This window comes from Zingiber officinale, chromosome 6B (assembly GCF_018446385.1).
Source record: "Zingiber officinale cultivar Zhangliang chromosome 6B, Zo_v1.1, whole genome shotgun sequence".
NCBI lineage: Eukaryota > Viridiplantae > Streptophyta > Magnoliopsida > Zingiberales > Zingiberaceae > Zingiber > Zingiber officinale.
Genome location: NC_055996.1, coordinates 130,794,663 through 130,821,592, shown reverse-complemented (window position 1 = coordinate 130,821,592; position 26,930 = coordinate 130,794,663). Strand labels below are relative to the sequence as shown.

Here is a 26,930-nt window from a genome sequence, read left to right as displayed (position 1 = left end):
GAAGGAATTTAAACAAAAGAAAATTGCATGACTAAAGAAACTCTATTGTAAGAGGCATTTTACCAAACACATTGTAAGCAGGAATTAATTAAATAAAGCTAAATTACCAAACTCAAATGTAGCAACTAACTGCAGGGAAAATGAATAACTTTAATTAAATAAAGCTAAATTACAAAAGAACCTCTCGGGGTGAGCTGGAAGAGATCGTAACTCTGAATCTCACATTCGATTTATTTAAATAATTACTTGTAAAAATACTATATAATTAAACAAATAACACTACCTTTGCTATGATTAGGTCTAAGTATTCTGGTTTGCCACGATACAGAGAAACTTTGGGGAAGGCATATCCAGGTGCATAGTTTGCTGAAACTTGCGCGAACCCTTTGCAATTTAAGTTCATGCAGCCCGTCCGGTAATTGTTTGTCTGAATATAGACATTATCATATGTAAGGTAATTAGTCAAGCACTTAAAATGTAGTTTAATTGTTTTAATTTAGAGTATACTTAATTACTGTCCAATAAATGAAAAAACGAGTGAACCTATCGTTATATATTTGGGGATGAACCTGAAATAATTAATAAGAAAGAAATTACACGTCATCAACAAATTGATTTTACGATCAGAAATATGCATGCATATGAATGCATCAAGGTAACTTACGTGCCATCCTGATTGAATAACATTCAGGCTTCCATCGGGACCATCGATGTCTCCCATAATCCATACTTGACTGGCAGAGACTTGATCTGGCCCCACATTTGGGAGTGCCCACGTAGTGATCTTTGATCGAAAGCCATAGGAACTACTTTTCTTGCTCTGAACTATTGCATACTTCACCCACAAATACAACAGGATGATCATTCGATTTAATTATAAGGAACGGCTGAAACTCTACCTTTGTAATGATATTTGTGAGTTTTTGGAACTTACATAATTCTGGCCTAAAGAATCATCACGAACACGATATCCGGAGCCATAGTTTCTAAAGTATTTGGTTAGTTCTTTCGATATGATTAGATCTTCTTTTCGAGTTCGCCTAATGAGAACAGTTCCCGGAGGACAAGTATCGTTGAAGCCTGGATCTAGAAGTGATTTAAAATTTTCATCCATAGTTACATTATTCTTCGTTTGAAAACTTGGTCGCATCTGTAAACATAATAAAATAAATCTATTTGTTGGATAGTTTAAAAAATCTATTTGTTAAATATACCTGTAGCTTATGGTTTTTCAACGCAGGATGATCGAATGCAGGTTGTTTGTACTTTTCGATACAGTCAAAAAGATCTCCACTGAAGGACTGCAGCGAAGTAAACATATATATAGAGAGAAAAAATTATCATGAATTTGACAAATAATACTATCAAAATGAATAAGACTGACACCTGCTTGATGATTTTGACAGGGGGTTTGTTGAGACTTTGGAGTTCTTTGTCTAACTCCAGGTCTTCTTCCTCGGTTAATGGAATGTTTCTTCCTTCAATTGAACAAAGCAAAAGAGAGAAGAGCAATGACAAGTAAATTAGGCACATTGATGCCATAATGACAAACTATTTTGCTCTTCTTCTCATGTACATATATCTATTTATATTATAAGGATTCTAAAGCCAAAATAAATGACAGGTTAATATCTACTAAATATAATATTTGTATATTATTATTATTAAATATAAAAAATATATTTTTATAAATACAGCTGTATATCAAAATTCTGTGTACTGTATATATACACATTATCACATTAAATGATTGATTGCTTATATTATACATACATATGTAATGTCAGAATTGATGCCGTATATATATAGTTGCCATGGTAAAATTATAAATAATATTATTTATTATTTATTAATAGTTTTCTATTCTATTATATATTAATAGATTGATTTCTCACTCATATTATTCATACAATATCTAAATATTAACTAATTATATTTAGTCTTACATTAATGAGGCAGCTCGTGTATAATACTAATGATTTGTCCATGTATTATTTATTAATTTCAGAGACTGAGCTGCAAATTCACGTCAACAGGGCTATGAACTCGTGGACTTGTCGTTAAGGAAGTGAAAGCATTAAAAATATATATCATATATCTAAACAAAACTATATGATGCATCTACATGATCTAATTACCTTTAATCTTTATAGCTGAAGTTCATATGGAAACAATAACGCAATCAAATATTTGACATGAGTACAGAGCTAGCTAGCTAGTGTCATTGTCTCTACTGTTGTCGTTGAATGTCTCTACTGTTGTCGTTAAATGTATGTAGCGGAGAATCTTCTACAAGAATTGAGTGACAATCAGAGTCTACGTCTCGATAGGTGAGTCAAGGAAGAAGAAGTTGGAAGTCAACAATTTAATCTCATGCCCAATTGGATGTTGACTTCAATTCGATCTTCTTAGGCAAGCTTATCCTATAGGGACCATTCAACATGAAGTCCATAATCCTTGAGATATTTTATAAATGTTAACAAACATTAGATTATTTAATTAAGGTTAAATCTTATGCCATTTGTGTTTGGTGCTAATTCACACATTAGCAGCCACCGGGATTATGATGCAGCGACAGGGCATTCAGGTTATCACTCATACATCCGCGGTTCGAGCTCTAGTTATGACGAATTTGTAGAAATTTTTTCTCCAAATGAGACACGCAACTAAAGGATGCTGGACTCCTAGGCTGCCCGCTGCGAGCGCTTCCCGATTTATCCTGATGACCGATGAGAAATTTTCGTGAGACCGAACCGATCGATCGCTCCAAACTTGACGTTACCCATTAATTCACACATTAGCCAACCAACCAAATAAGGACTTAATAATTCCGGAACTAGCAGCTGCGCCCGCCGTGAACTAAGGCTGCTGTGAACTGCAGCCTCTACACCACGCGCGGCCGTGAACTGCAGCCTCTCCATTGTGTTCGGCTGCAACGTAACTAACGAATTAATTTTTATCGTTATAATAGTGATTGATTAAATCTACAATCATAAATTAAAAATGAATTTTAGAATGAATTGCTAAAATAGTCATCTGTCAATAATAATAATAATAATAATAATAATATTATTATTATTATTATTATTATTATTATTATTATTATATAAATAAAATTCATTATAAGAAAATTAATTGCTAATATAACACTGGACTATTGATCATAAATTAATGACAGAATTGATTTGTTCATTAATGAATGTAAAATAACGACCGTTTATGTTGATTAAATTAGTAACTGATTATAACTTTTGGTTGTAACTTAATAATGAAATTAATTTTGATCGTTATATTAGCAATCAATTAAATTTAAAATAATAAATTAACGATGAATTTTAGAATTGATGGTTAAAATAGTCATCTGTCAATTTGTTATTATTATTTTTTAATAGGTAAACATTAGCTCTTATTTGTAGTCTTCAATTCTTAATATTTTTTAATTAAATTGATATTATTTTTATACAAGAACGACAGTGATATCCGTTGCTACTAAGGCCAGAGAAAATACCAAAAAATTTTATATATACATATCATATCGATATATAACATGTATATCAAAAGTTTTAATATACCAAAATTTAAATCAAAATCGATATGAATATGATAGGTATGACTTGTAGTTATTGATTTGATAGTTCAAGTTAAACTTCATTTTGGATGACTTCTTGGAATGTTAACGGTAGGATGTATTGGATGTTAATTGTAGGATATGCTGGATATATATAATTGTATAAGATATGTTGAATGTTAATTGTAGTATGTGTTGGATGTTAATTGAATAGGATATGTTGAAGGTTAATTGTAGGATGTGTTGTATGTTAATTGTATAGGATGTATTGAATGTTAATTGTATGATGTGTTGGATGGGTTTTATACGATACGTATAGACGATAATTGCACAAATAGAGAGCTTTTATAAAAAAGTTTTGAATTTTTTTATGATGAATTTTGTGAAGAAAATATTTTTGTTGCAACTTTATCGATTTATCGCAAATTTGCTATGCTTTTTACCATTAAAAATAATTCATCGCTAATTTGGGATGAGAATATGTTTTCGTTACATACTTAGAGATCATAATGAATTAGGTTTCACCATAAATTTGCAACGAATTCATAGATGAAAAAAAATTTGTCATAGAATTTATGACGAATTTTCATATTTTCGTTGCAAAATTTGGAGATGAAAATATTTTCGTCGCAAATTTTCATTGCAAAATTATTTTGTAACAATTATTTTAAAAAAAGTCATCATAAAATTCGTCACAATTTTACTATTTTTTAGTGAATATTTAAATATTATTTAATTATATTTATTCGGGGCAGCGTGTGTATAATAAACTATTGCTTATAATTAAGATTTTTGCCAAAAAAAAAAAAGGATCAATTAAAATAAGATGATTTTAAATATAACGAGCAAATGGAAATGAAATCTAATAGAAAAGTCAGACCCGAATTGTAGGATTTAATTAGTTATTCTCCTATTATATTTTCTTACCATGCACACAAATATCATTTTAGTTTTATTATATCAACTATGTATATAACTGTTATAATATATTAACATAGATTAATTTAATATTTTTATTTAATATTATTATATCAAAATATTTATTATTAGTTTAATTTTGATCAAATTCATTTAAATATTGTTATACCATTTATGATAATAACTGCTGGACCTTATTTATGAATTATGATCCATTGCGTTAAATTCTGCAAATTAATTTAATGAAGAGTGATTTTGATTAAGTTTGAATAATTTAGATTAAATTCATAACAATTATTTTAATATAAGTGTATTTTACGTGGTAATTTAAATAAAATTAAAGTACTTTTATATAGCTACTCTAAAATAATTATATTTTTGATTGTATTTTTGGTATTTTTTTAATACGATGCCTTTGGCTAAAATAAAAATAAGTGGATTACAATTATAGTATAAATGATAGATCAAGTCATCACAACACCTTTCCTTTCTTATTCGATGATAGGCACAATCAGCCACTAGTATTAAACAACCCACCCGGTCCACCATAAGCAACATTCCAAGGACCACTGGTTGGATTAGGTCCAATAATTTGATAATATTCGTCGTCTGCATTCTGTTTCGAACGCGCCCAGTTCGTGCCCGGAATGAAAGCACGCTGGTCATCCCCTCTGAACATCACTGACATAAAATAGCTGGATTTACCAATCCCTTCTTCGGCTAAATAACCGCTCCCCATGGGAGGAGACCCCTCATTGTTGGGCGAATACACTACACCTCCAAAGTCTATCGCTTTTGCTACATCTAAACTAGGTAAAATCTCCTTTGGCCAATATCCAAGATTCTCATCTGCCGTTGACAACCACCAGTGACCAAGTTCAGGATCCTGTATCCATTATATATTAATTCAACATATATATATACGTTTAAAAAATATATACAATCATTCAGTGATTCAGTATATAAATACCTTATATATGTAATTAAGCAAATAACACTACCTTTCGTATTTCAAAGCTGAAGTATGCTTGTTTGCCTCCGTACGTAGAAAGGTCGCTACCGATGAAGGCATGTCCAGGTCCAAAGATTGCTGAAACTTGTATGAATCCTTTGCAAAGTAAGTTCATGCAGCCCGTCTTGTGATTGTCGATCTAAATATATACATTATCAAGTGTGAGGTATATACTTAAACACTTAAAAACAGACGTAGTTTAGTTGTTTTTAGAGTATATTACTTACTGTATAATAAGTGAAAAAACGAGTAAACTTATCGTCATATAGCTTAGGATTAACCTGAAACAATAAAAAAAGAGAAATTAATTACATGAAAAATATATATACATGCATGCATATGAATGTATATCAAGGTAACTTACGTGCCATCCGGTTTCAATAATATTCAGGTTTTCTTGAGGACCATCGAGGTCTCCCACCATCCATACTTGATTTGCAGTGGATTGATCTGGCCCCACATTTGGGAGTGCCCACGTAGAGATACTAGATTCAAAGCCATGGAATTTAGCTTTCCGGCTCTGCATTACCGCAAACTGCACTCACAAATTCAACAGGATTATCATTCAATTAATTTAATTAAGGAATTAACTGCTGGAACTCTACTTTTGTGATGATATTTGTGAGTTTTTTCTACTTACATAACTCCTGTCTGAAGAATCAAGAACACCATAGCTAGAGCCATAGTTCCTGAAGTATTTGGGTAGTTCTTTAGCCATGATTAGTTCTTCTTTTCGAGTTCGTCGAATGATAACAGTTCCTGGAGGGCAAGTATCGTTGAAGCCTGGATCTATAGGTGGTTTAAATTTTTCATCCATAGTCACATTGCTCTTCGTTAGAAAACTTGGTCGTATCTGCAAACACATATATATAAATTAATTAAGTAAATCTATTTTGTTGGCTAGTGTAAAAAATCATGTGTATAATTAAATACCTGTAGCTTATGATTTTTCAGAACAGGATTATCGAATGCAGGTTGTTTGTACATTTCGATGCAGTCAAAAAGATCCCCAGTGAAGGACTGCAGCAGCGAAGTAAACATAAAAAAAAAAACAACAACAAAATTATATATCATCAATATGGCAAATAATATTATCAAAATGAATTGAACTGATATACCTTTAGGGTTTTGACCGGGGGTTTATTGAGGCTTTGGAGTTCTTTCTCTATCTCCAGGTCTTCTTCCTCAGTCAAGGGGATGTTTCTTCCTTCAATTGAACAAAGCAAAAGAGAGAAGAGCAACATCAAGTAAATCAGGCACATTAATGACGCCATGATGAAATGATTTTGCTGCATTCTTCTCGTGTGCGTGGATATCTATTTATATTAAAAAATTTAAACCAAAATAAATTACAAGTTAATATGTACTAAATATCAGCTCAGATCCTTTGTCCGTAAAATACAGACTAGAGGATGGATCATTCTCCATGATTGGTGGAGAGTGATGGTCCTCACTTATCTTACACTGGGCCATCACTCTCCATCACATATTTTTGTAAATACAACTGTAACACAAAATTATATATGTGTATCATCAAATTAATTGATTACTTATAATTACACAAATATAACAAGCAATAAATATATTTATAAATAATGGATGCTAAAAATATAGTTGTAAGGTTAAAATTATCTAATTATTAATACAATATTTAGATATTATTTAATTATATTTATTCGGGGCAGCTGGTGTATAATAAACTATTGCTTAAAATTAAGATTATGGCAAACAATAGGATCAATTAAAATAAGATATTTTTATATACAATGAGCAAATGTAAAATCATTAATTGAAGGATTTAATTAGTTATTGCCCTATTATATATATTTTTTAACTCACAAATATCATTTTAGTTTTATTATATCAACTATGTATACAACTGCTATAATGTATTAAAATATAATATTTGTTATTTAAAATTATTATATATGAAATATTATTATATCAATATACTTATTATTAATTTAGTTTAAAATATTTAAATTTGATCAATATAATTTCAATATTGTTATAGCATTTATGATAATAAATGCTAGAACTTAGGACATTGTGTTAGAGCAATTTAATGTAGACGAGATTTTGATTAAGTTTGAATAATTTAGATTAAATTAAAAAAAATTCAATATAAGTGCATTTTACGTGGTAATTAAAATAGAATTAAAGTCTTGTTTTTAGAGTCATTGTTAAAGGTATCCAATTAATATCATATTTTATTAGTCAACTCACTACACAAAAAAAATAGTCTGTTAGGACGAATGTTTGCAAAGAATTTAAATTTTGTTCCAAACTTTCCAACAAAATAATAAATTATTACAAATTAGCAACAAATTTAGCAACAAAATAAATTCATTTCAAATTAGCAACAAAAGATATTTTGTCGCTAATATTGTTGCAAATTAGCGACAAAAAAAAAATTGTTGCAAATTTTGCAACGAATAATATTTTCATTGCAAATTTTGCAACGAATAATTTGTTCGTTGCAAATTTTGCAACAAATAGTATTTTCGTCGCAAAAATTGCAACGAAAATATTATTTGTTAGAATTTCCCAACGAATACATAATTTGTCGCAATTTTACAGCAAATAATTTGCGGGCAAAAATTTACAACGAATCCATGAATTTATTGGAAATTTCCAACGAAATTCAGACTCGTTGCAAAGTATGCAATGTCTTAAAAAAATCGTTTGACCGATCTAGAGACCTCGGAATCGGATGAAACAAGTTCCTATATGCTCCTCTTGGACTCCTAATTCAATAGATGAGCTCAAATATTTTTTTGACATAAGATGAATTTTTAACATCTAGGTCAATTGGATGAATTTGAATTTGAGCATGAAAGTGTTAAAGTTTTAAATCAAATTGAAGTATAGTTGAACTTGTTAGATTTACAAAATAATGTTCGAGTGCTTAGAATGAGGCAAGATCAGTTTGTTTGTGTTCGTAAGGTTCTCGTGATTATATCCATGAATTAAAAATAATTTTGGAGCTAATTTATTTTGATCTGTGAATTTTTAAACCTAAATTTAATTTTCCTAGCACAACGAGGATTGAAAAAATAAAGAAAAAATATATGAGGTAAAAAAAATATTTGAGAACATATATAAAATCAGGATAAATAGAGGAGCATATAGGAACTGGTTTATCCAATTCCGAGGTCTCTAGGTCTGTCAACCGTGATTTAAGGAAAATGTAGAGTTTCCAACGAATCTGAAATTCGTTGGAAATTTCCAACAAATTGGCAGATTCGTTGGAAACATTTCCAACGAACCTGCCAATTCGTTGGAAATTTCCAACGAATTCCAGATTCGTTGCAAAGTATGCAATGTCTTAAAAACTCGTTTGACCTACCTAGAGACCTCGGAATCGGATGAAACAAGTTCCTATGTGCTCCTCTTGGTCTCCTGATTCTATAGATGAGCTCAAATATTGTTTTTGACATAAGATGAATTTTTATCATCAAGGTTAATTGGATGAATTTGAATTTGAGCATGAAAGTGTTAGAGTTTTAAATCAAATTGAAGTATAGTTGAACTTGTTAGATTTACAAAATAATGTTCAAGTGCTTAAAATGAGGCAAAATTAGTTTGTTTGCGTTCATAAGGTTCTCGTGATTATATCCATGAATTAAAAATAATTTAGGAGCTAATTTATTTTGATCTGTGAATTTTTAAACCTGAATTTAATTTTTCTAACACAATGGGGATTAAAAAAATAAAGAAAAAATATATGAGGAAATAAAAATATTTGAGAACATATATAAAATCAGGATAAATAGAGGCGCACATAGGAACTGATTTCATCCAATTCCTAGGTCTCTAGGTCGGTTAACCGTAATTTGAGGAAAATGTAGAGTTTCCAACAAATCTGAAATTCATTGGAAATTTCCAACGAATTCCAGATTCGTTGCAAAGTATGCAATGTCTTAAAAACCCGTTTGACCGACCTAGAGACCTCGGAATCGGATGAAACAAATTCCTATGTGCTCCTCTTGGTCTCCTGATTCTATAGATGAGCTCAAATATTGTTTTTGACATAAGATGAATTTTTATCATCCAGGTCAATTAGATGAATTTGAATTTGAGCATGAAAGTGTTAGAGTTTTAAATCAAATTGAAGTATAGTTGAACTTGTTAGATTTACAAAATAATGTTCAAGTGCTTAAAATGAGGCAAAATTAGTTTGTTTGCGTTCATAAGGTTCTCGTGATTATATCCATGAATTAAAAATAATTTAGGAGCTAATTTATTTTGATTTGTGAATTTTTAAACCTGAATTTAATTTTCCTAACAGGGGATTGAAAAAATAAAGAAAAAAATATATGAGGTAAAAAAAATATTTGAGAACATATATAAAATCAGGATAAATAGAGGAGCACATAGGAACTGGTTTCATTGAATTCCGAGGTCTCTAGGTCGGTCAACCGTGATTTGAGGAAAATGTAGAGTTTCCAACGAATTTGAAATTCGTTAGAAATTTCCAACGAATCTGCCAATTCGTTGGAAATTTCCAATGAATTCCATATTCGTTGCAAAGTTTGCAATGTCTTAAAAACCCGTTTGACCGACCTAGAGACCTCAGAATCGGATGAAACAAGTTCTATGTGCTTCTCTTGGTCTCCTGATTCTATAGATGAGCTCAACTATTTTTTTTGACATTAAATGAATTTTTAACATCTAGGTCAATTGGATGAATTTCAATTTGAGCATGAAAGTGTTAGCGTTTTAAATCAAATTAAAGTATAGTTGAATTTGTTAGATTTACAAAATAATGTTCGAGTGTTTGAACGAGGGGAAATCAGTTTGTTTGCGTTCGTAAGGTTCTCGTGATTATATCCATGAATTAAAAATAATTTTGGAGCAAATTTATTTTGATCTGTGAATTTTTAAACTTGAATTTAATTTTCCTAACGCAATGGGGATTGAAAAAATAAAGAAAAAAAAATATATGAGTTAATAAAAATATTTGAGAACATATATAAAATCAGGATAAATAGAGGAGCACATAGGAACTGGTTTCATCCAATTCCAAGGTCTCTAGGACGGTCTATCATGATTTTAGGAAAATGTAGAGTTTCAAACGAATCTGAACTTCGTTGGAAATTTCCAACGAATTCCAGATTCGTTGCAAAGTATGCAATGTCTTAAAAACTCGTTTGACCGACCTAGAGACCTCGGAATCAGATGAAACAAGTTTCTATGTGCTCCTCTTGGTCTCCTGATTCTATAGATAAGCTCAAATATTTTTTTTTGACATAAGATGAATTTTTAACATCTAGGTCAATTGGATGAATTTGAATTTGAGCATGAAAGTGTTAGAGTTTTAAATCAAATTGAAGTATAGTTGAACTTGTTAGATTTACAAAATAATGTTCGAGTGCTTAGAACGAGGTGAAATCAGTTTGTTTGCATTCGCAAGGTTCTTGTGATTATATACATGAATTAAAAATAATTTTGAAGCTAATTTATTTTGATCTGTGAATTTTTAAACCTGAATTTAATTTTCCTTAACATAATGGGGATTGAAAAATAAATAAAAAGATATATGAGGTCAAAAAAATATTTGAGAATATATATAAAATTAGGATAAATAGAGGAGCACATAGGAACTGATTTCATCTAATTCCGAGGTCTCTAAGTTGGTCAACCGTGATTTTAGGTAAATATAAAGTTTCCAACGAATCTAAAATTCGTTGGAAAGTTCCAATGAATCTAAAATTCGTTGGAAAGTTCCAACGAATTGTCAGATTCGTTGGAAATGTTTTCAACGAATCAGCCGATTCGTTGGAAATTTCTAACGAATTCCAGATTCGTTGCAAAGTATGCAATATCTTAAACACTCATTTGTCCGACCTAGAGATCTCGGAATTGGATGAAACAAATTCCTATGTGCTCCTCTTGGTCTCCTGATTCTATAGATGAGCTCAAATATTTTTTTTGACATAAGATGAATTTTTAACATCTAGGTCAATTGGATGAATTTCAATTTGAGCATGAAAGTGTAAGAGTTTTAAATCAAATTGAAGTATAGTTGAACTTGTTAGATTTACAAAATAATGTTCGAGTGCTTAGAACGAGGCAAAATCAGTTTGTTTACGTTCGTAAGGTTCTCGTGATTATATCCAAGAATTAAAAATAATTTTGGAGCTAATTAATTTTGATCTATGAATTTTTAAACCTGTATTTAATTTTCCTAACACAATGGGGATTAAAAAATTAAAGAAAACAATATATGAGGTAATAAAAATATTTGAGAACATATATAAAATCAGGATAAATAGAGGAGCACATAGGAACTGGTTTCATCCAATTCCGAGGTCTCTAGATCGGTCAACCATGATTTTAGGAAAATGTAAAGTTTCCAACGAATTTAAAATTCGTTAGAAATTTCTAACGAATTCTAGATTCATTGCAAAGTATGCAATGTCTTAAAAACCCGTTTGACCGACCTAGAGACCTCAGAATCGGATGAACCAAGTTCCTATGTGCTCCTCTTGGTCTCCTGATTCTATAGATAATCCCAAATATTTTTTTTGACATAAGATGAATTTTTAACATCTAGGTCAATTGGATGAATTTCAATTTGAGCATGAAAGTGTTAGCGTTTTAAATCAAATTAAAGTATAGTTGAACTTGTTAGATTTACAAAATAATATTCGAGTGTTTGAACGAGGGGAAATTAGTTTGTTTGTGTTCGTAAGGTTCTCGTGATTATATCCATGAATTAAAAATAATTTTGGAGCAAATTTATTTTGTTCTGTGAATTTTTAAACCTGAATTTAATTTTCCTAATACAATGGGGATTGAAAAAATAAAGAAAAAAAATGAGTTAATAAAAATATTTGAGAACATATATAAAATTAGGATAAATAGAGGAGCACATAGGAACTGGTTTAATCCAATTCCGAGGTCTCTAGGACGGTCTATCGTGATTTTAGGAAAATGTAGAGTTTCCAACGAATTTGAAATTCGTTGGAAAATTTCAACGAATTCCAGATTCGTTGCAAAGTATACAATGTCTTAAAAACCCGTTTGACCGACCTAGAGACCTTGGAATCAGATGAAACAAGTTATTTAAGGAAAGGCTTTGCCTAGGCGGTGGCGGTTGTTCCCATATCCAAGAAGGCCATGTGTCTCGCCATGCAGTCCTGGAAGCCAATTCTGGAAATTAATATTTAATGAAATTAATAACCTAGGTGATTTGGATCGAACGTGTTAAGTTTCGCAGGAGATCCAAGTCTAAACTTAAAAGAACAAGTAAATTAAACTTTGGATCAAACGTGTTAAGTTCCGCAGGCGATCCAAATTTAATTTAAAAGAACACATGGTAACTAGGAAAGGTTCAGACCTTTGTACAAAAATTTTTGTACAGTGGAACCATTAGGTTTTCCGAGTAGCAACCAACAATTGGTAGAGTGTATACTAAAAGCCTAGCTTTTGTATAAACATTTATAAGAATCACATTGGTCAAGTGTCTACATTTATATATACCAAATGTAGATGTTCAATTAATTTATATTGTAGATAACATAGTGTGTGGTGTCACACACAGAAGATCGTGTTATCGGTTCTTTATAAATTTAAAATAGTAGCTCACGACCAAGATGGAAAGGAACAAACCATTGGAAGGTCGTAGTGTAATTAGGTATTAGTTTATCTTAACTATATAATTACACTAGTACACTTAGAGTGTATTGAGCAGGGCCATTTAGAGGTCGTTTCTTTTATACTGACTTTATAAAGGAACAAAGACCTCAATTATTATGGAAGTGTGTGCTCTTAATCCTAATATAATAACAAGCACATATATTTGATATTTATTTCTTTAATTTATCAATGAGTGAGATTTAGTTCGATAAATCAATAAGCCCGATAAGTTGGAAAATGATATCACTTATAGTGTGTATTGTTGATTATAGAAGGAAACTGTGTCCTAGTGATCTAGGTTGAGAATGTCCCTAGGAGGAGCTTATAAGGATTGTCATGTTAAACCTTGCAGGTGGACCTAGTCCGACATGACAATAAAGTTGAGTGGTACTACTCTTGGAGGTAGATATTAATTAAGTGAGTTGCCAGTAACTTACTTAATTAGTGGACATTCGTAATCTTAAACACAGGGAGACTAACACACTCATGATAAGATGGAGCCCATAATGTAATTTGGGATTGGTGCGGTAGTGCGGTAATAACTCTCTAGTGGAATTAGTTATTATCGATGAACTTGAGTTGTGTGTTCGGGGCGAGCACGGGATACTCAAGCTCATCGGAAGGACAAAACCAATTTCTCCTCTAGGTCCCTGTCGCAGCCTCATTATAGCCTTAAGTCCATCCAAATGTAAGGCTCTTCTTGGTGTCCAAGAAGTGGGCCGGTCCAATGCTTGGTGACCAAGCAAGGGTCAGTCGCATCCTCTTCTATAGGGGCCGACCCTTTGCTTGGTGACCAAGCATGAAGGGGCCGACCACAATATTCAAACAAGGAGGGTTGTTTTTGAATTTTTAAAATTTTCTCTTTGTAGAAAACTATAAGTTTTAAAAGAGAGATTTTAATTTTAAAAACTTTCCTTATTTGAATTTGGCCACATGTTTTAATAGAGAGTTTTAAAAGTTTTAAAACTTTCCTTTTTTAAACATCCTTATGGTTTCAGGAAAAAAGGGATATAAGTTTTAAAATTAAAATTTTCTATCATCATGTTAAAAAAGGAAATTTTATAAGAGAAGTTTTAAATTTTAAAACATGATTTTAATTTTTTAAAACTTTCCTTTTTTAACTCTAGGAAAGAGAGCTTGTAATATTTTATAAGAGTTTTTTCTCTTGTAAAATTTTATAAAAAAATTATTATTCCTTTCCTAAATATGGTGGCCGACCACCTTGCTTGGTGCCCAAGCAAGGGGCCGGCCAAGCTTAATCCTAAACCAAATAGGATTGATCACAACCATTGATTGGTGATTGATTCAATCAAGAGGAAAGAAAAGGAAAAATAAAAAGGAAAAAGGAAAAACTCTTGGATGATTTTATTTTTGTAAAAAGTTTTTCCTTATTTACCTTGGGCAAGTAATATAAAAGAAGGGGCGAGGGGGCTTCATGAGATACAATTCTTATTCTCTTGCTCGGAGATCATCAAGTGGTCGACCCTCCCTCTCTTCTCTCTTTTCCCTTTTGCTCTCTTCTCCTTGGTGGTGTTGGTGGCCGGATTTTAGAAGAAGAGGAGAAGCTCTTTTGGGTGGTGTTCATCTTGGAGGATCGTCACCCACACGACGTCCAAGGCGAGGCGAGGAATACGGCAGAAGATCTCGAGGTTATTAGCTTACAAAGAGAAGGTATAACTAGTAGTTTTCTTCCGCATCATACTAGTTATTTTCTTTGTAAGAATTCTAAATACAAGAGACAATTAGATCTAGTTTTTTGAATTTATTTTTCGAGTTTGTGTTTTCTTCTTTTTCGAACTTGTGATTCGATTGTTCCTTTGGTTAACCTAGAGTTATTTAAGGAAATAAATATTAGCTTTCCTTAAAAGGCTTTGCCTAGGCGGTGGTGGTTGCTCCCATATCCAAGAAGGTCATGTGCCTCGCCATGCAGTCCTGGAAGCCAATTTTGAAAATTAATATTTATGGAATTAATAACCTAGGTAGATTTGAATCAATAGTGTTAAGTTCCGCTTGCGATTCAAATCTAAACCATTAAGAACAGATAAGTTAAATTTGGAATCAATGATGTTAAGTTCCATCTGCGATTTCTAATTTAACTTCTAAAGAACACAATAGGTTATTTAAGGAAAGGTTCAACACTTGTACAAAAATTTTTGTACAGTGGAACTGGTACGTTTTCCTAGGAATAACCAATAATTTGTATCAGAGCTAGGGTTTGCCTCTGTGTGTTTAGAATTCAAATAGGTTATGCACATGTCATACATAATTTAGGCAGGAAAATAGTAGGATGTGCTAACTCTTTGGTTGCAGGCTCCAACTATTATGGCTTATTGATATTGTGTGTGATTGGACCTTGGACATGTCAAGGGCATTATTTGTGTGCATGATTGTATGTATAAAATACAGCAGGAGCTGTATTATTTTTTAGAATTTTATTTTTGTTCGATCTAGAATACATGTATATTACCTTGTGGAATATAGGATCGATATATGTAAAATTCTATTTTTGTTGCGGATCGGATTCTTGCGAGGCGTGGTACTTTTGGAGCACCAGAGGCGCAGCGGAATAAGAAGCAAGATGGATGCGACAACTCGACCCGATGGTGGTGGCTAAAGATGGCAGCAGCTAGGGTTGGAGCATACTAAAGACAGTGATGGAAAATGCCATAATAGTTGGAAAATTAATTTTCAAATTTATTGCTTTTATTTACTGTGATGTTTATATGCATGTGATGTATGCTAGGATAGGTTAAAAATCCTCATTTTTAAATAACTAAGTGGGAGAGGGATTTTAATAAATCCCATAGTCTCCATTACTGGTTTGTAAGTGATGCAACAAGCCGGCGTGTTGGCTCTGAGTGCCTCCCTCCACAACGGATGAGTTTGTTGCGGATCACTAGATCAAACTTCCTTTTATGGATGATTATAGGAAATTATTTAGGAGAGTGTGATCTTCTCTAACTGAAGGGGCACAATCCTATTTAATGGACTTAGTATCAAGTAATGGTATACACTTAGACGCATTCAATAGTATCCTCCCCAACGGAGTCACTGCTATTATTTTGTGTGACCATAGTGAAACCAACTATTAATTTTATTTGTCATAAAGTTAGGATGACAAGATAATAAAATTAATGGGTCACACCCTCCTCTTACAAATGATGAATTTGTATACGTCCACACTAACGTGGCATGCAATATTCACGGTAATTTGAGGTGTTGGTTAATTTAAAATAGTATTGTTTGAGGAATCAATATTATTCTAAATTTAGAGTCTTGACCAAAGTTTATTTTTGTGATTCTTAGGATGACTTTCAACCCACTAGCCATTATACTGAAAGAGAACAAACTTACTGGTCCTAACTATATTGATTGGAAAAGAAACCTGGACATTGTTCTTACTGCTGAAAGCTATAAGTTTGTACTGACTGAGGCTTGCCCTGATGAACCTGACGGTGACTCTACCCCAAAGGAGATTGAGTATCATAAGAAATGGGTAAAAGCTGATGAGATGACGCGGTGTTACATTTTGGCATCAATGTCAAATGTATTGCAACATCAGCATCAAGATTTACCAACAGCTTATGATATAATGAACAATCTCAAAGAACTCTTTGGGCACCAGAGTCGGACTACTAGGCAAGAGGCAATGAGAAAGTTAATGACAGCCACCATGTCTGAGGGGACACCCGTAAGGGATCATATCCTCAAAATGATGGCTTATCTGAATGAAATACAAGTCCTTGGAGGAGAAATTGATGGGGAAACCCAGGTCGATATAATTCTCCAAACGCTACCCAGAAGTTTTGAGCAGTTCCGCGTGAACTATAACATGAACAAAAGAGAGTATACGTTGGCGGAACTTCTGACAGAACTACAGGCAGCAGAAGAAATATTTCGTCACAGTTCTCAGATTCACTATGTTGAAAATGGTTCTACTTCTAAGTCGAAAGGCAAGAAGAAGAAGAAACAGGTCTTTTCAGCAAAGAAGGTGAATAAACCTCAGAGTATAGGACAGAAAGCTGGAATGAAGAAATCGAAGGGCAAGTGCTTCATCTGCAAGCAGTCTGGACATTGGAAAGTGGACTGTCCTCGTAGGAACCAGAACAATAAAGGGGTTCCAGCAAACCCGACGACTATTTGATGGAGAGATAACTGTCTACATGGGCAATGCTACTAAGGTGGCGATTGTTGCAGTGAGAGACGTCTACTTATCTTTTGATAGGAATAGAAATTTGATTTTAAGAAATTATATTTATGTACCCAGTTTTAGAAAGAATTTAATTTTAGTTTCTAAACTGTATTTGGATGGATATTCAGTTTCCTTTAGTAACAATGTCGTTATAAAGAGAAATAAGGTGATTATCTGTTCTGGTGCATTGGTTGGCAATTTATACACTTTAAATCCAATTTCTCCCACAAAGCAAAATATGGAAATTAATAACACATTTTCTAACTCTAATAAGAGAAAAGAACCTTCAGAGATGAACTAAATGTATCTTTAGCATCTAAGGCTTGGACATATTAACTTAAGTAGGATTCAAAGGCTTGTAGACGATGGACTCTTGGGTTCATTAGAGTTGGAAAACTTTCCAACATGTGAATTTTGCTTGGAAGGAAAAATGACCAAGAGACCTTTTAAGGCCAAGGGGTATAGAGCCAAAGATGCGTTAGAACTGGTTCATTCTGATTTGTGTGGTCGTATGTCTATCCAGGCAAGAGATGGTTATGAATACTTCGTCTCCTTTATAGATGATTATTCAAGATACGGATACATTTACCTGATGCGCCGCAAGTCTGAATGCTTTAACAAGTTCAAAGAATATAGGGTTGATGTGGAGAAACGTCTTGGTAAAAGTATCAAGACACTACGGTCTGACCGTGGTGGCGAATACCTCTTTGGAGAGTTTAGGAATTACTTATCAGAAGTCGGGATTCAATCCCAATTGACTGCACCTGGTAAAACCCAGCAGAATTATGTGGCAGAACGAAGGAATAGGACTCTTATAGAAATGGTTAGATCGATGATGAGTTATTCAGAATTACCAAATTCATTTTGGGGATATGCTTTAGAAACAGTAGTGTACATTCTGAATATGGTACCTTCTAAAATAGTTCCTTCTACTCCCATGGAATTATGGAATGGGCGTAAGCCTAGTCTAAATCATATCCGGATATGAGGTAGTCCAGCACATATGCTGAAGGGAGATACTGACAAGTTGGAATCATGTACAGAAGTTTGTCTGTTTGTGGGATATCCTCAGGGAACGAAAGGTGGTTTGTTTTATAATCCTAAAAATCAGAAGATCATTGTTAGCACCAATGCTCGATTTTTAGAAGAAGATTATGTAATGAACCATAAGCCCATGAGTGAAATAGTTCTAGAAGAAATTAGAGAGGACACGTCTACTTCAGTACCAACAGTACAAGATGAAGTACCACAAGAGACTGCAACACGTGTCACACATGATACACAACTACAGACGGTGCCTCGTCGTAGTGGGAGGGTTGTAAGGCAACTTGAGAGATTCATGTTTTTGGGAGAGTCTTCGGACTTGATCCCGGGTAAACATGAACCCGATCCCCAGACATATGATGAAGCACTCCAAGATATAGATGCAGTATCTTGGCAAAAGGCAATTAATTCTGAAATAGAGTCTATGTACTCTAATAAGGTCTGGGAGCTTGTAGAACCACCTGATGGTGTAAAAGCCATTGGATGCAAGTGGATCTACAAAAGGAAAAGAGGGACAGATGGGAAGGTAGAAACCTTCAAAGCAAGGCTTGTTGCGAAAGAGTATACTCAGAAAGAGGGAATCGACTATGAGGAGACTTTTTCGTCGGTAGCCATGCTTAAGTCTATCTGGATACTCTTGTCCATTGCCACTCATATGGATTATGAGATTTGGCAAATGGATGTCAAGACTGCTTTCCTTAACGGAAGTCTTGAAGAAAACATCCATATGAAGCAACCAGAAGGGTTCATTGAAAAAGGCAAAGAGCATCTAGTGTACAAGCTTAATCGGTCCATTTACGGATTGAAGCAAGCTTCAAGATCTTGGAACATCCGGTTTAACGAAGTAATCCAGTCATATAGATTTATTCAGTGTCCGGATGAGTCTTGTGTATACAAGAAGTGTAACGGAAATGTGATGGTATTTCTTGTACTATACTTAGATGATATTTTGTTAATTGACAACAATGTCAAGGTATTATCGGACGTAAGCGTATGGTTGTCCAAACAATTTGATATGAAGGATTTAGGAGAATGTGCACACATTCTTGGGATCAAAGTTATAAGGGATCGCAAGAAAAGAATGTTGTGCATATCCCAAGCTTCATATATAGATACGGTCCTTGCTCGTTTTAGCATGTAGAACTCCAAGAAAGGTTTCTTACCTTTTAGGCATGGAGTAGCCTTATCTAAAGAGATGTCTCCGAAGACATCAAAGGAGATGGAGGAAATGAAGGCAGTCCCTTATGCTTCGGCTGTAGGAAGCCTTATATATGCAATGCTGTGTATGAGACCTGATATCTGTTTTATCGTGGGCATGGTCAGCAGATATCAGAGTAACCCTGGACAAGGACATTGGACTGCGGTAAAGCATATATTGAATTACCTGAGAAGGACTAGAGATTATATGCTAGTTTACCAAGTAGACGAGTTGCTCCCTGTGGGTTACACGGATTCGGACTTCCAATCAGATAGGGACAATAGTAAGTCAACATCAGGCTATGTGTTTACTCTAGGAGGTGGAGCCATTGCATGGAGGAGTGTTAAGCAGAAATGCGTCTCGGACTCAACCATGGAACCTGAGTATGTGGCAGCCTCTGAGGCAGCCAAAGAAGCTGTATGACTCAGGAACTTTCTAATGGACTTATATGTGATTCCTGGTTTGCCCAAGATCATCACAATTAATTGTGATAATAGCGGTGCAGTTGCAAACTCGAAGGAACCATGAGCGCATAAGGCAAGTAAACATATAGAGCGCAAGTACCGCCTGATACGGGACATTGTCAAGCGAGGAGAAGTTGTCATCGCCAACATTGCATCAGAAGATAACCTAACAGATCCTTTCACAAAGGCCCTTCCGGTGAAAGCTTTTGATCGGCATGTGGAGGGGATGAGAATCAGATGTAAGGCAACAGATATGGCAGCTTAGTCTTTTAGTATAAGTGGGAGATTGTTGGAGTGTATACTAAAAGCCTAGCTTTTGTAAACATTTATTTGTTAAAATAAAAGAATCACATTGATCAATATCTGTATTTATTTATTAAATGTAATTGTTCAATTAATTTATATAGTAGACAACATGGAGTGTGGTGTCACACTCAGAAGATCATGTTGTCGGTTCTCTATAAATTATAAACAGTTGCTCGCGACTAAGATAGAAATGAACAAACTATCAGAATAGTCGTAGTGTAATTAAGTATTAGTTTATCTTGACTAATAAATTACACTGATATACTTTAAGTGTATTGAGTAGGACCATTTAGGTATGTTCTTTTTGTACTGACTTAGTAAAAGAACTAGACCTTAGTTATTATGGAAGTGTGTGCTCTTAATCCTAATATAATAACAAGCACATATATTTAATATTTATTTCTTTGACTTATCAAAGGGTGAGGTTTAGCTCGATAAATCAATATGCCCGATAAGTTGGGAAATGATATTACTTATAGTGTGTATTGTTGATTATAGAAGGAAATTATGTCTTAGTTATCTAGGTTGAGAATGTCCCCAGGAGGAGCTCATAAGGATTGTCATGTTAAACCCTACAGGTGGACCTAGTCTGACATAACAATAAAGTTAAGTGGTACTACTCTTGGAGGTAGATATTAATTAAGTGAGTTGTCAGTAACTTACTTAATTAGTGAACATTCGTAATCTTAAACACAGGGAGACTAACACACTCATGATAAGATGGAGCCCATAATGTAATTTGGGATTGGTGCGGTAGTGCGGTAATAACTCTCTAGTGGAATTAGTTATTATCGATGAACTTGAGTTGTGTGTTCGGAGCGAGCACGGGATACTCAAGCTCATTGGAAGGCCAAAATCAATTTCTCCTCTAGGTCCCTGTCGTAGCCTCATTATAGCCTTAAGTCCATCCAAATGTAAGGCTCTTCTTGGTGTCCAAGAAGTGGGCTGGTCCAATGCTTGGTGACCAAGCAAGGGCCGGCCGCATCCTCTTCTATAGGGGCCGGCCCTTTGCTTGGTGACCAAGCATGAAGGGGTCGGCCACAATATTCAAACAAGGAGGGTTGTTTTTGAATTTTTAAAATCTTCTCTTTGTAGAAAACTATAAGTTTTAAAAGAGAGATTTTAATTTTAAAAACTTTCCTTATTTGAATTTGGCCACATGTTTAATAGAGAGTTTTAAAAGTTTTAAAACTTTCCTTTTTTAACCATCCTCATGGTTTAAGGGAAAAAAGGGAGATAAGTTTTAAAATTAAAATTTTCTATCATCATGTTAAAAAAGGAAATTTTATAGGAAAAGTTTTAAATTTTAAAACATGGTTTTAATTTTTTAAAACTTTCCTCTTTTAACTCTAGGAAAGAGAGCTTGTAAAATTTTATAAGAGTTTTTTCTCTTGTAAAATTTTATAAAAAAATTATTATTCCTTTCCTAAATATGGTGGCCGGCCACCTTGCTTGGTGCCCAAGCAAGGGGCCGGCCAAGCTTAATCCTAAACCAAATAGGATTGATCACAACCATTGATTGGTGATTGATTCAATCAAGAGAAAAGAAAAGGAAAAATAAAAAGGGAAAAGGAAAAACTCTTGGATGATTTTATTTTTCTAAAAAGTTTTTCCTTATTTACCTTGGGCAAGTAATATAAAAGAAGGGGTGAGGGGGCTTCATGAGATACAATTCTTATTCTCTTGCTTGGAGATCAAGTGGCCGGCCCTCCCTCTCTTCTCTCTTTTCCCTTTTGCTCTCTTCTCTTTGGTGGTGTTGGTGGCCGGATTTTAGAAGAAGAGGAGAAGCTCTTTTGGGTGGTGTTCATCGTGGAGGATCGTCGCCCACATGACGTCCAAGGCGAGGCGAGGAATACGGCAGAAGATCTCGAGGTTATTAGCTTACAAAGAGAAGGTATAACTAGTAGTTTTCTTCCACATCATACTAGTTATTTTCTTTATAAGAATTCTAAATACAAGAGACAATTAGATCTAGTTTTTCGAATTTATTTTTCGAGTTTGTGTTTTCTTCTTTTTCGAACTTGTGATTCGATTGTTCCTTTGGTTAACCAAGAGTTATTTAAGGAAATAAATATTAGCTTTCCTTAAAAGGCTTTGCCTAGGCGGTGGTGGTTGCTCCCATATCCAAGAAGGCCATGTGCCTCGCCATACAGTCCTAGAAGCCAATTTTGGAAATTAATATTTATGGAATTAATAACCTAGGTAGATTTGAATCAATAGTGTTAAGTTCCGCTTGCGATTCAAATCTAAACCATTAAGAACAGATAAGTTAAATTTGGAATCAATGATGTTAAGTTCCATCTGCGATTCCTAATTTAACTTCTAAAGAACTCAATAGGTTATTTAAGGAAAAGTTCGACATTTGTACAAAAATTTTTGTACAGTGGAACCGGTACGTTTTCCTAGGATTAACCAACACAACTACAGTGGCGGTAAGGGTTCATGGGACACGTGTCACTTCTCTAGGAAAGACATTAAAAAGATATTAATGATGGATGTGACAAGGAAATCATGAAGGGGGATTTTTGTACGACATAATTCCGGCGCGGGAAGACTATACGTCAGAAGGAAAGGCAGCTATGCGGTTACCTCGGGAAAGGCAAGGCCATGCGTCATGATTATTAAGCCACCTCGGGAAAGAGGAGGGGAAATGAAGAGACACCGGAATTTGAATTTGACGCTCCTTAAGATTGAAAATAAACAAATAGCTGATCTAATTAAAATTTGTCTGAGATATTTGCAGGAAATATCACAAGTAGCGTGCAGCTGGCTAGACATCTACAGTATAACACCACGGCGGGAATTTCAGGAACAATCTCCAGGCCAGCTTGCAACTATTAATCTGATTCCTGGACCATCCCATAAGAGTTTCTTAATGGTTGCCAGGTCGATGTCCCAGAGTCTCAACCCAGTGCGAGTTATAAGTGAGCATGCTCTCACGCCCAACGACCTTTCCAGGTCAGTGTCCCAGACTCTTGTCCCAGTGCGAGTTATAAGTGAGCATGCTCTCACGCCCAACGATCGTCCAGATCGGTGTCCCAAACTCTCGCCTCAGTGCGAGTTATAAGTGAACATGCTTTCACACCCAACGACCTTTCCAGGTCGGTGTCCCAGACTCTCACCTCAGTGTGAGTTATAAGTGAGCATGCTCTCACGTCCAACGACCTTTCCAGGTCAGTGTCCCAGACTTTTGCCCCAGTGTGAGTTATAAGTGAGCATGCTCTCACGCCCAACGACCGTCCAGGTCGGTGTCCCAGACTCTCGTCCCAGTGCGAGTTATAGTGAGCATGCTCTCACGCCCAACTATCTTTCCAGGTCGGTGTCCCAGACTCTCGCCCCAGTGAGAGTTATAAGTGAGCATGCTCTCAAGCCCAACGACCTTTCCAGGTCGGTGTCCCAGACTCTCGTCCCAATGCGAGTTATAATTGAGCATGCTCTCATGCCCAACGACCGTCCAGGTCGGTGTCCCATACTCTCACCCCAGTATGAGTTATAAGTGAGCATGCTCTCACGCCCAACGATCGTCCAGGTCGGTGTCCCAGACTCTCGCCCCAGTGCGAGTTATAAGTGAGCATGCTCTCACGCCCAACGACCGTCCAGGTCGGTGTCCCAAACTCTCGCCCCAGTGCGAGTTATAAGTGAGCATGCTCTCACGCCCAACGACCGTCCAGGTCGGTGTCCCAGACTCTCGCCCCAGTGCGAGTTATAAGTGAGCATGCTCTCACGCCCAACGATCGTCCAGGTCGGCGTCCCAGACTCTCGCCCTAGTGCGAGTTATAAGTGAGCATGCTCTCACGGGCAATGATCGTCCAGGTCGGTGTCCCAGACTCTCGCCCTAGTGCGAGTTATAAGTGAGCATGCTCTCACGCTCAACGACCGTCCAGGTCGGTGTCCCAGACTCTCGCCCTAGTGCGAGTTATAAGCGAGCATGCTCTCATGCCCAACGACCTTTCCAGGTCGGTGTCCTAGACTCTCGCCCCAGTGCGAGTTATAAGTGAGTATGCTCTCACGCCCAACGACCTTTCCAGGTTGGTGTCCTAGACTCTCGCCCCAGTGTGAGTTATAAGTGAGCATGCTCTCATGCCCAACGACCGTCCAGGTCGGTGTCCCAGACTCTCGCCTTTGTGTGAGTTATAAGTGAGCATGCTCTTATGCCCAACGACCTTTTCAGGTCGGTGTCCCAGACTCTCGCCTCAGTGCGAGTTATAAGTGAGCATGCTCTCACGCCCAACGACCGTCCAGGTCGGTGTCCTAGACTCTCACCCTAGTGCGAGTTATAAGTGAGTCTGCCCTCACGACTAACGACTTTCTTGGTTAGTATCTCTTACTCTCGCCTCAATGTGGATCCACAAGGTACATTTTCGTGCTTAACAAATCTGCAACCGTACTTCTATTGCCAATACGAGAGGCAAACCGGCGGGTCTGTACAAACTACAACTTTCCAACCCCTTTTGGTAAGAAAAAGGTGGGGTAAGCAAATCACCCTTTCTAAGTTATCTTTGCAAATTTTCTTGGAAACATGCGTCTATGGAACACGATACTATGAGAGGCAAGGAAATATATACCCACAACCTTGGAAGCAGATTATGGCAAAAATATTATTTAATAAAAGTTGAAGTACAGACCCACAACCTTGGAGGCAAATGATGCAAGGAATATTATGTAATAAAAGTTGAAGAACATTTTTCAATTCACATTATCATTACAAGATCCAGATCCAGAGGCCTGATCCCTTCTTACCAGATGAGTCTGAGCTTGAGCTAGTTCTTCTTTGATAAGTTTGATGGTGCTCTGCAGTTGGCCAATGGTTTCATCCTTTATCCAGCCTTCCTCTTTCAGGAGGGCCACAGTGTCCTCGTGTTTCATCTTCAGGTAAATTATATAATGGACCCGACTCTGGAAGTCCGCATGAGCCTTATGTTTGAGAGCTATCTCAGCCCAAGTTTTGGATTTGGCTGCTAGCCAGAGCTCCTCCATTTCCCTACGGAGAGAGGTTTGAAGGTCCCTGCTTATCGTCATTTCAAGCAAGGCTTCTTCTTTAAGAGCGAGCTGGTGACGTAGAGAAGATAGCTCGTCGGGGTCCATGAGTGAGAGGGGGGTCGCTTGAAGAAAGGAAGGTGGAAGTATATGCGACCCTTTTATAAGGAAGGAGAAGGTGAAGGGATTATCTTGGAACCTGAAACGATGTTTGGGGAACAGTGTGACATTTATAGGAAAGAGGCATGATTAGAAATCGAAGAATCAACACGCATGTAATAAAATCCCGCTTATCTTTTATGGATGGTGATAAATTCTAAGTGGGATATATGGAAAAGGGGTCAGGAAATAATGAGACATAGGCCAGGACAGGTAAGAACGAGGCTGGGGTCTAGTCAGTCGGACTAGAGCCTCCTTCGACTAGACTTGAGGGGGAGGCTTGTGATATGGTGCATGATAGTGGGGTCGGACAGCGGACGTGGTCGGAAGTTAGAACCTTGGGGCAGTTCGGAAGTCAAGCCCACGAGGCAGTCAAAAGTCAAGCTCACGTGGCGGTCAGAAGTCAAGCCTACGTGGTGGTCAGGAGTCCGTCCTACGTGGAGGTCAAAAGTCTAGCCTACGTGGCGTTCAAAGGGCCAGGTTTCAGGATGGTCTTGGTCGGGCCCAAGTGTTATTCCGGAGTTAGGCCTACGGGTCAAGTAGGAACTCGGAAGTCAAGGATTACAGGACAGGATTTATAGACTGGCGGAGCAGGATAATTGGACAAAAGCGTACAGGTCGAGATATACAAACCAAGGATTACAGGCCAGAATTACAGGACAAGATTTATAAACTGGCAGAGCAGGATAATTGGACCAAAGCGTACAGGTCGGAATATGCAAACCAAGGATTACATGACATGATTTATAGACTGGCGGAGCAGGATAATTGGACTAAAGCGTACATGTCGGGATATGCAGACCAATGAATATAGGTCAGGATCACAGGTCAGGATTTATAGCCTTGCGGCACAGAACACAGGGACCAAAGCGTGCAGGTCGGGATATGTAAACCAAGGATTACAGGTTAGGAATCACAGGTCGGGATATACGAATTGGAATGTACAGATAAAGGATATACGAATCAGGACCTATAGGTCGGGAAACACAGACTAAGGTGTACAGGTCGGGATAAGCGGAATCAGACTAAGGCATACAGGTCAAGATAAGTGGAACCAGACTAAGATGTACAGGTCGGGATAAGCGGAATCAGACTAAGGCGTACAGGTTGGGACAAATGGAATCCGACTGAGGCGTACAGGTCGGGACAGACGGAATCGGACTGAGGCGTACAGGTCAGGATTCAAGATAAGCGGAATCAGACTAATGCCCCGTGTCAATCACCGTCAGATAAAGCCTGACATCCGACATTCCCTGACACTCGTCAGACTCCAGAAACGCCCACAGCAGTATAAAAAGGGAGGCTTCATCCTTACGCGGGTACGCTCACTCGTCTTTTTTCACTCATCTCTTACTTTTCGTCCTTTCTCTGTGCTTCTGGAGGAAAAGTATCTGACTTGAACGTCGGAGGGCCTGACCCGGGGACTTTTCCCCTGGTTCTTGGTCTCT

General features: G+C 35.9%; 1 protein-coding gene across 1 annotated transcript; it reads right to left on the bottom strand.

Annotated features, from left to right (window-relative positions):
• Positions 1 to 84: 84 nt before the first annotated feature.
• Positions 85 to 25,431, bottom strand: LOC121991544. Its single transcript, XM_042545536.1, has 14 exons — positions 25,087 to 25,431; positions 6,432 to 6,518; positions 6,139 to 6,351; positions 5,863 to 6,033; positions 5,726 to 5,779; positions 5,488 to 5,637; positions 5,024 to 5,372; positions 1,387 to 1,478; positions 1,215 to 1,301; positions 935 to 1,150; positions 665 to 835; positions 516 to 569; positions 284 to 427; positions 85 to 129 (listed from the first exon to the last, which is right to left on the bottom strand). Exons 1-14 carry the CDS (start codon positions 25,429 to 25,431, stop codon positions 85 to 87), a joined length of 2,178 nt encoding a protein of 725 aa, XP_042401470.1.
• Between the last annotated feature and the right edge of the window lie 1,499 nt (positions 25,432 to 26,930).